The sequence below is a fragment of the Medicago truncatula genome, chromosome 1, assembly GCF_003473485.1.
Source record: "Medicago truncatula cultivar Jemalong A17 chromosome 1, MtrunA17r5.0-ANR, whole genome shotgun sequence".
In the NCBI taxonomy this organism is placed as follows: Eukaryota; Viridiplantae; Streptophyta; class Magnoliopsida; order Fabales; family Fabaceae; genus Medicago; species Medicago truncatula.
In genome coordinates, this window is record NC_053042.1 from 10,281,419 (window position 1) to 10,297,556 (window position 16,138).

General features: G+C 34.2%; 2 protein-coding genes across 5 annotated transcripts; one reads left to right on the plus strand and one right to left on the minus strand.

Annotated features, from left to right (window-relative positions):
* Nucleotides 1-2,743: 2,743 nt before the first annotated feature.
* Nucleotides 2,744-12,078, plus strand: LOC25482444 (F-box/kelch-repeat protein At3g23880). Of its 3 annotated transcripts, none has more exons than XR_003008819.2 (3): nucleotides 2,744-5,162; nucleotides 6,068-6,169; nucleotides 11,746-12,078. XR_003008819.2 is itself a non-coding variant. In XM_013610999.3 (2 exons), exon 1 carries the CDS (start codon nucleotides 3,943-3,945, stop codon nucleotides 5,158-5,160), a length of 1,218 nt encoding a protein of 405 aa, XP_013466453.1. In that variant the 5' UTR covers nucleotides 2,744-3,942; the 3' UTR covers nucleotides 5,161-5,162; nucleotides 6,068-8,095. The 3 variants fall into 3 exon arrangements, 1 of the variants encoding a protein (XP_013466453.1); XR_003008821.2 differs by having other exon boundaries at nucleotides 11,752-12,078; XM_013610999.3 differs by lacking the exon at nucleotides 11,746-12,078 and having other exon boundaries at nucleotides 6,068-8,095.
* LOC25482446 (agamous-like MADS-box protein MADS9) lies at nucleotides 9,397-13,215 on the minus strand. 2 transcript variants are annotated; one of them, XM_013611001.3, is made up of 8 exons: nucleotides 12,971-13,215; nucleotides 11,210-11,406; nucleotides 11,023-11,089; nucleotides 10,813-10,874; nucleotides 10,622-10,721; nucleotides 9,935-9,964; nucleotides 9,774-9,821; nucleotides 9,397-9,655 (listed from the first exon to the last, which is right to left on the minus strand). In XM_013611001.3, the coding sequence occupies exons 2-8, from the start codon at nucleotides 11,395-11,397 to the stop codon at nucleotides 9,608-9,610; spliced, it is 543 nt and encodes a 180-aa protein (XP_013466455.1). In that variant the 5' UTR covers nucleotides 11,398-11,406; nucleotides 12,971-13,215; the 3' UTR covers nucleotides 9,397-9,607. The 2 variants fall into 2 exon arrangements, with proteins under 2 accessions (XP_013466455.1, XP_039689715.1); XM_039833781.1 differs by lacking the exon at nucleotides 12,971-13,215 and adding an exon at nucleotides 11,592-11,739.
* Nucleotides 13,216-16,138: the final 2,923 nt, after the last annotated feature.

Sequence of the window (16,138 nt, forward strand, 5' to 3'; positions counted from 1 at the left end):
TGTCATTAAAAGAAAACAGAGTTGTGGTTTTTTTTCCCATTTTTTTATATTTTTGTGTTGTAATTATATTTTTTAATTTTATCTATTCTAATTGAAACATATAGTTATAAGTTTTTGCTATTAATAGCAATATTTTAAAACCATTTAGCGTGAAATTGGACTGAGTTTCTTTAAGACTATATAAGGACCAAAACTCCATTTCTCCCTTCATTTTCACTAGCCACTCTCTCGCTGAAATCAGAAGCTCCCTCCCTCATCTCTCTAAACACCACACGGCTCTCCCTCTTTTCACCTTAATCCATCATTTCCTCACTCATTTCCAACATGCAAGCTACTAGAATTCATCCTTGGGACAATAAGATGTAATAGAAAGCCTAGTCTCCTTCTTTCCTTCTCTTTTGGCCGAACCATTATCCCCTATGAGGTGTTTGGGATGTGATTCTTCAAGCTTGAAGTGATAGCATGTTGACTGTACATGTTTGGATTGTTGGGCGTAAGCTTGAAGATGAGAGCTTGAGTTGGTATAAGCTAAAAGATGAATTGCAAGCTGTTTGCACGTGTTGTGTGATCTGTTATGTGGGCCGTACCTGTTACTCTGTTGATCAGAATTAAGTAACTATTGGATATTTAGATTCTACGTTTAATTCCCTTCAATTCGGATATAAATTTCGTATGATTCGGATTAGAAACGGATTCGGAAAGCTTGTTCGATGCCATTGTTTTCATGTTAGTGTGAAGGATGCTTGTACGGATTATGGCGAGGTTTGATTACTTGAGCTTGTGGTTAAGAAGTTGTCAGAAATCAATAAGGTGAGTTCTTCGATAGTTTAACCTACCTTTGGGTTGTGTAATCTTAGCAAGAAAACATGAATTTAGTTAAGTTTAGTTTAATAAAATCTTTAGTACCCCATGTCCAATCTCGTTGATTATGTGTTAATATTGCCATGCAAATGATTCTTGATGTTTAAATATGTTGCTCGAAGGTATTGTGCATTGCAGGAACAAGTTTTGAGGTGTTTGGGGTGAAAATTCGAGTGCTGCACTTTAGGACCCGAAGAAATTCGCTATTAACGAAATATTTCGCTAATAGGCTTGTGATGTCATCCAATTTTGCCAAATGGCTTGTGGACTCTTGTGGGGGGTGGGGGGTCTGTGATGTCGTCCGATACTTTTTATCGCAATGTTTTCCAACTATAAAACCCCTAAACATAATTGAAGCAACGCACATTACAACGAACGATTCTTGAAATGAAAATCATGGCAAAATTAGCATATATGTCAAGAATGACCAAGAGAGTTTAAGCATGTTATTCATGTTATTCGGGTAACAATGAACTAAGAGTGGGGATAAACATAGAGCCTCGACTAGATTGTCGAGAACTAGAATGCTAGCAAGAGTACTAAAGATGTGTTTGGAATAGCGGTGGGGGGAGAAAAAAAGCCCGTCTAGCTTAAAGCTGAGATTTTCAGCTTCACAAAATTCACGGTAACACTACATTGGGAAGCGAGAATCCTACTCCAAACGCCAAGCCAAACATGCTATAAGTATGTTAAGACGTGAAGTGATTAATGTAGTCTCTTCACACGTGAACAAGAATGATCAAGTAAGTATTTTACCGCTAATCGAGTAGATCACGGACCCGTGGTAAATAAGCAAGCATGTTTAGGTTAAACCTTTTTATGTATGTATAAGATCAAAACTTTAAGCAAGATGTAGGTGTCGTGTCTCTTGCTATCCACGCTAGGGGGATACAAGAGGTTCACACCAGGGGAACGGGATAAGCTCCGCAAGGGGGCTCTGCATGCACGACACTGAGGGAGTCCGATGTACCTTAGCTAGGAATTCATCGGTCATGTATGAGATTGTACTCGGGGTTACTCCATCCGATACACTCCGTAAAATGAACTCAGTTAATACTGTTTGTTCAACGCAGTCCGATGTACCTTAGCTAGGAATTCATCGGTCATGTATGAGATAACCTCTAACATAATGAATGACCATGATATGATATGATTACGATTATGATAAGTTGTGTTATGACAATAATATGTACAAGCTCTTGTAGTAGAACAAGACTATGAAGATACACTATCGACGGTCTTAGTAACTCCTCGATCGTCCAGTTTAGGAACATGTCATGAATAAGTTACGTTTAGATCTTGATGTGTTTAGCGTATCTCGACAAAGCAGTCCTAGGTTCCCTTGACCGCCATGACATGTAGAATGCAAGACAAGCCTTATGACTTATGATACAAAGAACCTTATGACGGCTCTAGTGTGCACGACCGTCAGGGTAAACAAGCTCCACACACGTATAATCAACCATCACGTTGTATTGTAGACACGTGGTGACCCTAGGTTTTCCCCGAGGTTACCTATAGCCTAGGATTAGGTAGAACTCACTAAGACATTGTGTCTCATCCCAATCCTTATTTGTTTCAGATCAGCAGGTTGATATGGCAGGATTTAGCAAGCTTGTAGCCAAATGGATATTCAGCAAGTGCTCGTTCGTACCCGCTGCTGGATGATATGGACTTTAAAGATGTATCTTTCTATGTTTTGGACGAGTAGTATTGTATTGATGACTGTACGACCGCGTATTGTTGTATATAATATTCATTCAAAGTCTTTATGTTGTAAATTTTAATGTATTCAGTACTAAAGATAATGCACATGCTAAACTTTCTATATACGTTTAGTGTGGGCGTTACATTAAACAAGGCAAAATGAAATATAATATAAACACCAACAGAGGTCTACCTAGCACAAGGCATGCTAAAGAGAGATACTCAGAGTTAATACAAAGTCATCTGCACCAAAGCGGTGGTAACCAACAAAATTGAAAAGAGCGAATTACACAAATAAACTAATATAGTGGGTAACGCCACTGGTCGTGATAGTCAAAAGCAAAAGTAAACAAATTTGTCTTCAACTGCACAAAAGACTGCAGTTTTACTTTGTCTAACAACTCTTGTACCTTCAATGTCGTATTTTCAAAAACTCGATTGTTCCTTTCCTCCCAGATAGTCCATACACACGCTAGCCAACTTAGTTTCAAGAAAGAATGAGATGATCGTGGTAACCCAGCACATTGACCTAACTGAAGAAAGTGATCACGTAAGACAATAGTATCAACCGTCGAAATGCCTAACCACCTCCAAACAATAGTCCACAAAGTGCTGAAGACGTCGCAACCCAAAAAAGACCAGTTGTCGTTTCCCCTGAACCACACCCTCTAACACAAGTGTCCCCTTCATGAAGAATCCCTCTCCGCACAAGATTATCTTTTGTTGGTAACCTATTGCGGAGAAGACGTCAAGCGAACACGAAAACCTTTATTGAAACTTGTTTGTGCCAAATATTCTCGACTAAGCCCCTATCAATTGGTTCTTCGGAAGATGTAAGGAAATGGTAAGCTCTGCTGACAGAATAACCACTAACGGATCAAGAAGTCGTTGCCACATGTCAACAACATTAACCTGCAAAACAAAGTTATGTAACAAAGAAGTACATTCCCTAACATTCTCCTCTTCCCAAGCAAAGAGCATCATCCTCCACTTTCACGCCTCGCCCAATCCCCTCAGCCTAACTACGTCATATCTGCCACTGAAAACCAGAATTATTTTTGGAGCTGAACCAAACAAGCACATAGATACAAAAAAATTAGATGGTAGATCTTACTAATCAACAAGACACACTGCCATTAATATTTATTTATGTTTTTTCAAATTTATTTATTTATATTTTTATCTTTCTAAATAGTAGAAATGAAGAACGTGATAAATGGAGATGGTATCAACTCGTCTCTGATCTCCCCAGGTCAGAAAAAAAAACAAAAACCCTAATCTAATGCAACGAAGAAAGAAACCCTAAATCGTTTGTTTCGATCACCGCCATCACGAACAACCAACCATCGTGCCGCTTTCATCACCGAAATCACAATGCCTCCGTCACCGGCGGTCCTCTCCGAAGATCTCGTTGCCGAGGTACTTTCCTTTCTTCCGGTGAAATCTCTTGTTTGCTTCAGGTGTGTGAGTAAATCTTGGAAAACCCTAATTTCTGAACCCACTTTTGTGAAATTACATCTCCAGAAATCACAATCACAATCACTCTGCACACTAATCACGATGCACAAAGACCACATTCTTCATGGAATTTACGAGGTGGAGGATTACAGCTTAGTTAGATACCCTATCAATCGTATATTCGAAAACCCTTCCTTCACACTTGTTCACGATTCTCACTCTCATCATTTGAAAATGGAAGGAAACCCCACTTTTATCGTTGGTTCTTGTAATGGATTGGTTCTTTTGGTTCGTAAGTCAAAATCAATAAAAGATGATCACAAGAGTTACTGCCTCCGTGTTTGGAACCCAGCCACCTGGACATCATCTGATTTTTTCGGGCATTTCCGCGATATCGAGACTTTCCACTTTGCATTTGGATGTGTTAATTCAACCGGAAGCTTTAAAGTGGTGGCGTTCTGTTTTCGAAAGGAAACAATGGAAGTGAGAGTTCTCAACTTGGATCATGGTGATTATCTTTGGAGAAATATTGAAACTTTTCCTGTGGTTCCTTATCGTGTATTCGAAAGTCATGAACATGTGTATTTGAGTGGCACTCTTAACAGGTTGTCTATTCCTAACGAAACTGTTGAACACTCTGTTATTGTTTCTCTTGATTTGGAGACGGAGACATACAATCAATACATGGTGCCCTGTGGTTTTGATCAAGTGACGCATTCGTACAACACACCAACTATTGGTGTGTTGGGGGGTTGCCTTTGTTTTTCTTTTTTGCACAAGGAAACTGATTTTGTTGTATGGCAAATGAAGAAATTTGGGATTGAAGATTCTTGGACTCAATTACTTAAAATTAGTTACCATACTCTTCGAATAGGTTATGACTTTATTATTTCCACACTCAGAAGCTTTTTTCAATTGGTGCCATCACTTCTTTCTGAGGATGGTGATTCCATGATACTTGAGAGCAATCTAGAATCCCTAACAGTTCAAACAATTCTCTATAACATGAGAGATAATACAGCAAAGCAAACACAAATTATTGCAAGTAGAACTACTATTGATAATAGAAATGGTGATCGTGTATATTGGAGCCATGCCAACGATTATGTTGAAAGCTTAGTCCCAATTCCTTAAAAGTAAGTTCAGATTCCATGCTTTACTTGTTTGAATTTAGGTTCATTTGTATATGTTGTTTTCATAATAATAGATTGGTTTGAATATGCTTTTTTATGATTGCTTAGCTTAATTTAATTGTATACTGAGCATGTGTCTTATATTGAGAAAATTGATATGATTAGTATATATAACCATACAAGCATGTTTGGATAACTGTTTCCAGATAATGTTTGCACTGTAGAACATGAACATGATAATTTTTGAAAACAGGAAACCATATTTTTTGTTGTGGTAGTTAAAGAGGTCCATGGTTTTTTCTTCCTATATGGAAAATGTCTTTTGAAGATTTTAAGGTTTTTATATATCAACCTCCCTTTAAGAGAGAAATGAACCAAGGAGAAGGTTTATGGTAGCGAACAATAATTTGACTGATTGGCAACTTTACCAACAACATCGCATGAGAGGACACAACTAGACTATGATATACATACCATATCAACATTTAAGTTTTGTATAGTTGATGTTTATTATTTAGGGTCTTCGGGATTTTTCCTTTTATTTACACTTGGGGGGTCTTCAAGATTTTTTCTTTTATTTACACTTATGATTTCAGATCAACAGAGAAGATGTTTTAGGATTTTTCTGCATTATTTCTTATGCGCAATTATGCTTTTCCCCGTATAGGCAGGGATCCTAGAAATTGAGGATTCAGTTTAATATGAAAGAAAATCATAATATCTTGCTAGTTTTTTTCTTAATTATACTCTAAAGCCATGAAATTATTCAAACATAGCATGTGGACTCTGGATGAACTGTCGTTATTTTTGCATGCCTTGTAACATTAAATAAAGTGCGTTTTGTTATGTTTCGAATGTTACTTTCCATCATTCTTGATACATCTTTGATTCTTTTGGTTCTTACATAGGTTGGACAAACTGATCCTGGAGATACCAGATGTAGATATAAATGTTCTGTTCAATAATCAGAAACAAAAGTGTGTTGGTGTATTTTGGTTGAAGTTGAAGGGGTTAGTTCAGTTATGGCAATGTTATTTTTGCTATTTTTATTTTATTTTATTCCTTACATTATTCTGAATAAGTTGAATTAAAGTTCCTAAAAAAAAGTTATGAATTAAAGATTCATCAAGACTTTTGATCGATTTTAAATTGGGTTACTTTCCTTAAAAAAATAATTGGGTTTTTTGTATGAATAACCAGTTACTTTGAATCATCATATCTGAACTATTGTTCCGTAACTTTTACATGCATTATCTGAAATTGCAAGTCCCTTGGTTGTGTAACTTGTGTTAGAAATTGATTCATGCTTCCATCCTAACCTGGACCTATTATATTTTTTTCCCAAGTCAAATTAATTCCTACAAAGAGACTATTTCTGATTCACTTTGCCCGTAGACTATGACGGTGGAACTTATTGTTTTGCGTAACACAACATATAGTACCTTCTCCATCAGAAAAATGTGTTATTGAGTCTGGTTGGATAAAGAAAATCAAGTTGAAGAGTGATCTTGCACAAACTGAACAATAAACTATTCCACCCCACACAAACACACCTCTCCCCAATTAGACCCTTTTAAATCGACCAACTACGTAATAATAGTGTCATTTCAATTGGGGGAACAAACCATACCAACCCCATATTTGAAAATTGTTTTTTTTTTTTGCTATTGAAAACTTCACAATGACACAAGTAATTTACTAAATAGCCCCCAGCGGTAGTTAACTACCGTTCATAAGATACAACTTAAAAGAAAACTGTGAGATTGTAGTAAAGAGAAACACATGGGTGAGTCAAATTTCTTTCTTTAGCTTTCTTCTTCCTCGTGTTGTTGTTGTTGTGGGATCATTTCTTCATCTTATCATTTCTTTCTAATTTCTTTCTCTATTAGAAATTGGAATCATTGTTTTTTTTTTTTTTTTTATTGTTAAAAAACATAATCTCAACTTTTGTTTGAAAGCCATCAAAAGGGGAACATTTGTTGAAGAGCAAAATCACAATCTGTCATGGAAGAATTAACAATTGGATTTTATTAGGATTGATTTATGTTCTTAAATTATTAATTTTGAATAGAAAAGCATAAGACACAAACAAAAAAAAAAACCAATTCACCATTTTTGATTGAAACGTTTGAAAAACGTTTTCTTTGTGGTGCAGACCACCGGCCAAAAGTTTTTGGTGTAATCCGGAATACAAATATATTCCGGATTTCATATTCCGAAAACATACGATACAGGAGTGAACAAAGGGAAACTTGAGACTTTGAGTATGGTGAGGGTTGGTTCGAATTTTAGAATCCGAATTTATTCAGTATTTGATTCTTTTTGTGTCCCACATTGCACCGACAATTTTTGTGGTTCACAACGCCCACATACCTCTATAAATAGGGGTCCCTGTTTTCATTACAATTAAACTACATCAGACAAAAAAACATGAAATTCCCTGGCTTTGATCCGAACACCAAGCTAGCGGCAGTCTACTACAATAGTGGAACACCACCCCATCTGTTTAGGATTCGAGACGATGTCACCCTCTCCGGGCTGAAGGATGAGCTGGATCAAATCAACCGTCAACTCAACCACAAAGACACGAGGAGGGTGGTCGGGGTTGAATATCGATGTCCATTGTCCGACTCAGCCGGATCTCTTCGCTTCAGCCGGATGAAACTCAAGAACGACGGCGACGTGCGAACCATGTTCTCTGTCTTTGGTCAGCACAGTACAAGAGGACTGATCGAGTTGGACGCTTTGTTGGTTAGATCTGATGAACAAATACTAAAAAGTTTGCACCGGACCAGGAACTACAAAGAGATCCGGGCTCTATTGGAGGGATCAGAGGAGGAAGAAATTAGTTTAGATGATCCGTGACAATGTGATATGTTTCACTTAATCGCGTGTTTTATGTTGTTTTAATTGCGTGCTAGTTATGTGTTGTTGAATTTAGTTGTTGCATTATGTTTTGAATAATATATATATTATTTAAACTTTCATTATGTTTTAATTTACGTCAAATATGTTCATTTATTCGATAAAATAACCAAAGATATGATTTTCGGATTACGAAATCCGGATTTGCCTAGGGCGTATGTGTGTTCCGGAAAACGAAATCCGGAATACCTCAGCATAGGATTCTTTTGTATGGGCCACATTGCACCAGGAGTTTATGTGGTCCACAACATTTGCGGTTTTCAGTTTCAACACCATCAAAACACACAAACACAACAAAGAATATCATGCAAATTTTTGTCATTAAGCTGATGATCTTCCTCATGTTGTCGCAAATAGATGAATTAACTCTCTGTTTGACAGCGTGATAAGATCTTCTGCATGCTGTCAAAAATACAAACAAGCACACCAAAGAGACCATGCAAATTTTTGTCATTGTGATGAGGATCTTTCTCATGTTATTTTAAATATATAGATCTCTATATAACAGTATGATGAAGATCCTCAACATGCTGTCAAAAATATATAGATACTTCTTGATGCCTCCTTGATACATAGATAACTCAAAAAAATCAAGAGGTTGCTATGAGTTAGATCTTGCTGCATGTCAGATGAATATGTCATTTGGCAAGGCAGCATGATCTAACTCAAAGAAATCCTCTTGAAAACACCTTCCCAAAAGATTCATCATTTCTATCATTATGATTTTTTTAACTGTTTATTTGTCTTATGTTGCTTCAATTTATGTTATGTACCTTTGTTCTATTTTTTTTCCAAGGCATTTGCAACGAAAACGATCCAAACAAAAGGGTCTGATGCAGTTCAGACTTTAAAATCCGGAAGGCCGGTGACGTTTCACCAAAGGTTATGCTGGTTAGTGGAGTTTTAATACGTTTTTTGGACGGTTTTAAATGAAAAACACGTTTTTCTTGACTTCCAAATTACCTATGACTTGTTTTAGGCTATAAAAAGGTTTGGATCTTCAACATTTTCCGTCATTCTTCTTCACCCTCATTTCTTACATTTTCTTAAAAAAAAAAAAAAAGTTTTTTAGGTAGATTTTAGGAGTGTTAGTGGTGTCATGGTCATTGTTGACCGCTCATACGACCCCTGCAATTGCATTGCAGCTTATGCGGGGGTCGTATAACGGTCAACAGAGACTCTTGACATCAAAGAAAGATACAAAATATTTATATCGTATTTGTCCGGATTACATAATCCGGACCAGAAGTATTTATTGAATTTTTGTAGGGCGCGCGAAAAAGCAACAGGTGGAAAAAGTAATAGTGATAAGTGAAAGTGTAAGCCCAGGGATCATATATAATGTAACCTCAAAAGGCTAGATTCACCTTCTTTATTACAATCAACATATATACTTATTAAAAGTATTAATTTTGGGTGGAATTTAAAGCTGAAGTAGTGAGTGAAGCTGCATAGGCTGAACACGAAAGGAAAATGGCATCTGGGAATTGAAATAACTTCCAGTACTCTCATCAAATTCATCATTATAATCCATTTATCTCCCACCTTCCACTGCCATACCCTTGTTGCTGCTGAAAAGTGAAAACAATACCACAAAAACATTTTAATATACATTTTTTTCAATCAAAATTAATATGTACATATATATAATGTTTGTAAAAAAAAAAGAGTAATGTCTCAAAGCTGTACCTGGAGGATAAAATTAAGTTCCCTATTCTCTTCTTTCAAGATCTTGTCCTAATAAGCAATATGTGCACAAAAATAGAACAAGTTAGTAATTAGGACTGCGAAACAAGAATTGGATATGTTGTAATTAAGAGCTAATCTTGTAGTTGAGGAGCAAAACATACGTTTCTCTTGACCATCTTGTATACTTCCATCTGCAACAAATACAAAAGTATAGATCTAATTAGATATATTCACTGATCTTGGAAACTATACTGGGATTAATCAATGTTTAAAAAATACGATTTAACTAATAACCGTGAACCAGTCAATTTGTCGATCCAGTTGATTTCGAAAGTATTGTAGTCTCGTTGAATCGCATAATTAGAACTGCGATTTGTTCGACTAGTTTTTGTTTATATTTTTGCATTTGATATTAACTTTTTATAAATATTTATTCTTTTTTTACTAGTCAATATCCATTTAAACAATGATTGAACCAATTGAATCATGGTTCAAAAATCTCACTAATTATCCAATCCAATTTTTTTTTTTTTTAAATGTTCAATAGATATACACCGAGTTTAATGGATATGCACTAACCAAATGAAAATAGTTTACACGATTATTAATATATTTTTTGGGTTGGAAAAAATTTAGGATGAGGGGATGGTACCCCGATCTAAGGCAAAAAAGACTTTCGGACTCAAAAAGTATTTGTAAACATATTTACATTGATCTCTAGTGGAGCTCAAATTGGAGATCTCTCAGATTCGAAACTTGTCTTTTTACCGCTAAACCAAATAGGTAGCCTTTTAAATTCAATAAATTAGCAATGTAGTTAGTTTGATTGAAAAATAGGCTACCTGTACCTGTTTGTGACGGACAGTGAGGAGACCATTTTCTAAGACATCCTCTAAGCTCATCAACTTCTTGTAGTTTAGTGTGTTGATATCCTTTCCCTTCAAGTGCCTGAAATTTATGTATTAGCAACCATATATAATCAAAATGGCTTATTTAATTAATATATAATTAGCCAACCATATATAGCTAATCTAGCTACCTGAGCTGAATTTGCATGTCCTCATTCTCTTTCTTGAGTTTCTCAATTTCATTCTTTAAGTTCTGTCATAGTTCAACATAACATTAATGTATATTGTACCAAACCCTATAACACACTTTTGTCTCTTTTTTAAACAAAAGAAAAAAGCCAGAAACCCTCAAAAAAAGAAATGAAAGTTGTTTGAAAGTGACAATATTCTTAACCTTATACCTCATGTTTGGCATCCCAAAGCCTCTTTCCAGATGCTTTATGATATCTCTCCAGCATATCAATCAACCTTCATTTCATGACCAACAAAAAAATGTTTAAAAATAATTATATTACAAATCACAATGCACTTATTGCCATAAATTTGAAATAAAAATTATAAGAAAAAAAACTCAAGAAGAATAATTACGTGGTAGAAGGGCTAATGTATTCATGCATTTTTCCAGAAGGAGCAATGATGATAGTGGAAACTTGAGCATCACATAGAACATTGATTTCTTTAGCTTTCTTTAAAATCCCGCTTTTTCTCTTTGAATATGTAACTTGTCTATTGCTTGAGTTCTCAATCCTCTTGATCTCAATCTTACCTCTCCCCATACCTCAATCCTTCATGATTTATAATGAAGATATATGGTTATAAGAAAGGAGAAAAAAAAGTAACAAAACATAAAAAGTAAATAAAATGGAACACACAAAAAAAAAGTTGAAAAAAGCAATGTAAAAGAAAACAAAGTATAATAATGAAACAAGCCCTAAGATGAAATAGCAAAAATACATAGTAAAAAGTTTACCTATGAAGAAACAAAGAAAGTGAATGAAAGCTATTTTCACTATCTTATGAACTTATAAGGTTAGACTTATTATTTTTCTCAAAGTTTCATTATTCCTATGCACACTTTTAGTTCTGATTTTGTCTCATATATATAACTAAAAATCATGTTAAAGTTATAGGAGGAGGAAGAGGCCAAAATATGCAAGGCTCCAGAATAAGAATGCAGGAAGAAGCATCTCATGAGAAGTGCAGGTGGCTCTGAAATGTTTGTAGCTCAATAAGGTAAAAGGTAAAAGCAAAGTGGAAATGTTGAATTTGCTTTGGCTCAAAATGGGAATTAAAGGAAAAAGCAATTGGAAATGTTGAAGTGTTGAATTTTTTGACTCAAAATGGGAAAATCAAGTATATCTTAGTTTTGCTTTCTTTCTCATGTGGTGAGACAACCCTTATGTACTTGATGCTTTCATTTTGTATTTTATCCTATTTTTGTATTTTTTATTTTATGATTATACCCTATGTATTGTTAAATTTTGATTTTGTGATCACCAATTTTATTGAAATAAAAAAGGTGGACATAATTAGGGTATAAGAACACATACGTTTATTTGGATAATGAAGCTGTCTAGGCATAATTGGTTTCAGATTGATGAAATTTTATTTTAATTCAAAGTGACTTGAATTTACAGGTCTTGCTAACTAGTGTTCTCAGGGGAAATGAGTAAGGAATCTACAAATAGAAATTTTGTCTTGAAAATATAAGATGTTAATTTTGATAAAGTAATGATTACACAACTTTTTCATGAAAACTTACCTGTTTTAGAGACTTAACCAATGAAAGTGAAAACCATTCATAATAGACACAGGCAAATGCCGATTTGTTAGAATTTATAGTGATTTATTTATATTTAGACGGAATTATATTTAACTTGATAATCAATGATAAACTAGTTCAAGTGATATTTTTGACCCCTTAAAACAAGTGATAAAAAAAGTGAGTTAAAAGCGGATTAATCTTGTAAAGAAAAAAAATGGATGTTTAATTGTTGACTCGAGGATTAATCTTATAACATGTTGAATGTATGTAAGTTGTGGATATATCTCAAAGTGCCTTAATTGGATTAAAGAATTACAATGGAATGGATTATAAAGGAAAAACGAAAGAACGTTGAATAATAAATTTAACTAAAACTCATTTTAGCAGGCAAATGCTTCAAATATCAACTTTTAAGTTAGAAAAAAATTAATCCTCAAAATAAACAAATCCTTTTAGAGAAAAACAAATTTCATGAGAGATATTTTAGATAATATAATTACTTCTTCTATTAATTAGAGAAAAGTAAATGAAATCAACTTAAACCATTTTTCTTAAATAATATGGTATGATGTTAGATGTATTACCTAGGAAAGAGTAGGGCTACTTGTAAACTTGGGTTTGGTGGTGGCAGGAAGACACAAACGAAGGTATAACAGAGAAACCATCAAATAAAAGGAAACTTCCAAGACAAAAACTGAAAGCATATACTAATAAGTAAGGTCTAAAAATGGCAAAAGGGATACATTGGAAATATCACAATTTTTTGTCTCAGTCAAGACATGCACCAAACCAAAAGACCAATATTTTGTCATTACTATGTTGGTGATGATTCCAGTGAGGGTCAGTTCTAATTTGACTCAGTGGAATAGGTGTCTTGTTTTGGGTAGATTGTCTTCAAAACAGAAGTTTAAAAACCACTTAAAACTTTTTTTTTTTCATTTTTGTAAGAAAAAAAAAATTTGACTAAAATGATAAATTAACAACTTCTTTGTGGCTTTTAAAATCCCTTCTAAAATGTTCTTTAAAAAAAATGGCCTTCCGAATTTATTTATTTTTAAATTTTAAAAAATTTATTGTGAATATTATAGCTAAGAAACTTAACCACAATAAATGTAAAAATAGACCTTTGAAAATCTTAAATATTTTTGAAAATGAGAAATTCTTGTGTAGGAACGAACCTAACCTACCATCCTTACAAACAACAAATTAAAACATGACACGTCGTTGTTTTCTTTTAAAATAATTATAAAAAAATAAATTAACTAGTCCTTTCTCTCTCTCCACCACCACTAGTTTGTGATCTTCCATCACCATTCACCACCAACACCATTTATGGTGGAAAAATAATGATGTGTCATGTTTTAATTTGTTGTTTGTAAGGATGATAGGTTAGGTTCGTTCCTACACAAGAATTTCTCTTTGAAAATTTAGTTTGTTGTCCCCTTACATTCCACACGTGTGTAATTTTTAGTATATACCTTTAAAAAGAGAAGTGCAAAGGGTACTCAACCCAAAAAAAAGAACAAAAAGAATGTAACGAGGGTTCAATAACTACTAATAATACAAACAAAGCCTCGCTCCTTTTTCCCCACCGAATAGCCATCTCTACAAGATGATTTTGATATCATATGTTACTTGCTCTATCTAAAAAGACATAGAAGAGAATATAATCTCATTCGTAGCGGCATACAAGTATAAAATATTGTGTAACACAAATGATAGATACTTGAATTCTTTAATCATTTTGTTTAAAATTAGATCCTCTAACTGATGCGTATGAAAAAAAAATACTATTAAGAGATGTTAATGCTTTAAATGAATCTTGGTTATCTCGAAAGGATAAGTCTTTAAGAAAACTATCTTCGATTAAAAATAAAAATGCACATAGTTTTTTCTTCGGTTTAAGAAAGATATATTGTAACCTCAAAAAGCAAGATTCAGCTTCTTTATTACAATCATCACAACTCAACATATATAGTCATTAAAAGTCTTTTGATTAGAGCGCATGAAGCAGAGAATTATATATTTAGATCCTTTCATGAAGATTTGATTGCATAGGTTGAACACGAAATGAAAATGGCATCTGGGAATTGAAATCTTCCACTCTCATCAAATTGATCATTATCCGTTTCTCTCCCACCTTCCACTGCCATGCGTTGATGCTGCTGAAAAAATACAATGCCACAAAAATATTATATGCAATGAAAGATAAATTATATACTAATGATAAATGAACAATTTGATTGATAGGGTAAATGTGTCTCATGCTTTCATGGAGTCGGCAGTGTTATTTCTTAAGTGTAAGGTGGGCTCTCTTCCATTTACCATGGCCGATCCAATGCATTTGTATGCCTAGAGCAAATTTGAATTGAGGCCTTTTAAATATGTTGACAAAAAAAACATAAATATTAAAATTCTTAAATGTGTAATTTTATTTGAGGCATGTGAAACACTAAATATGAGTATCGCTCACGGTCATCGTTTGAGCATTGAATTGAAAGGTTAACACACACTAAAAATTGCTACCTTTGAGATCAAACTTACGACATGAACTACAAGTCAATAACTCTCCATTTAACCAAGCTAGGCGCAAAAAAAATGTTTAAAGAATTTAACTCACGAAAATATACTTAAAGCGCAAAAAGATTTCGGGGGCCTAATGTGAGGCGTAAAAATTTGGGGGAAAGATTAATTACGCATTTTTAATTTGGCTCTCCTTTCAAAGAATAGATGGTCTTTCAATATTGACGATAATTGTACTTGGTTGGAGGTTTTGCGGGTTCCTTATCAACACCTCTTAGGAGTGACCCGATAAAATTTTCATTTTCTACGGTGGCAAGAATTTGTGCAATCTTGGAAACGTGTGTGTGTGTGTGTGTGATTTTCGAAAAAAGGTGACTCTATTCTTTATAGGGAGGACAACCGAATCTCTAACGCTCCTCTTTATAATATTTTTTTTCCTAGTTTATTTGATATGTCCCTCCGAAAATCTTTTCTCTTTCTATTATATTTTTCCTATTTTATTTGATATGTCTATCCAAAAATCTTTTCTAATTAATGAAATGGGAATATACAAGGATGGTTCATGATGTTGGGAGTAGTGGATAAATTTCTTTGTTTAAAAAGAAAAATATGTAGAAGACCTATTGGGCCTCATTGGTGGAGTAACAATCAATAATGAAGTCGATAGATGGGTTCAACCTCGACCCTCAATGTGGTTTTACAATCAAATTCTTGTATAAGGCATTTATGCTTGAAATTTTATCATCTATAAATCTTAAAGCATCAATAAGAAGGGGCCTAAAAATCAACTGGGATACACCCCATCTAAGGTTCAAACTTTTGGTTGGCAACTAATTCTTTGGAGGATACCTTCTCGTGGGAATCTAGCAAATTGTGGTATTCTAAGAAGTCCCCAAGACACTAATTGTGTAAGGTTTTTGGGGTACGCTGAGGTGGAGGGTCATTTATTATACAATTAGAACTACTCTTGTAATTAGAGAGCTAGCCAAAATACGTTTCTCCTTACCATCCTGTATACTTTCATCTGCAACAAATCCACAAGTATCTATAACAAATAACTAGAATTTTTAATGTTTTAAAAACCAGATTAAATTGGTTGGTTCAACTTGTAATCTCGGCTTGTTTGTCGGTTATTTTGATCATTAGTGTATCTGAAAGAATTCGAGTAGAACTGCAGTTGGTTCAACTAGTTTTTTTTTTTTCTTGTCGCATTTTCAATTACTTTTTAT

What these genes read in the sequence shown, in the direction of transcription:
- LOC25482444 (XM_013610999.3), top strand. Translation starts at nt 3,943, where the DNA reads ATGCCTCCGTCACCGGCGGTCCTCTCCGAAGATCTCGTTGCCGAGGTA.
- LOC25482446 (XM_013611001.3), bottom strand. Translation starts at nt 11,397, where the DNA reads ATGGGGAGAGGTAAGATTGAGATCAAGAGGATTGAGAACTCAAGCAAT. An exon ending in TACATTAGCCCTTCTACCAC is followed by an intron (nt 11,090 to 11,209) that starts GTAATTATTCTT and finishes CATGAAATGAAG; the next exon opens with GTTGATTGATATGCTGGAGA. An exon ending in AACTTAATTTTATCCTCCAG is followed by an intron (nt 9,656 to 9,773) that starts GTACAGCTTTGA and finishes TTCACTTTTCAG; the next exon opens with CAGCAACAAGGGTATGGCAG.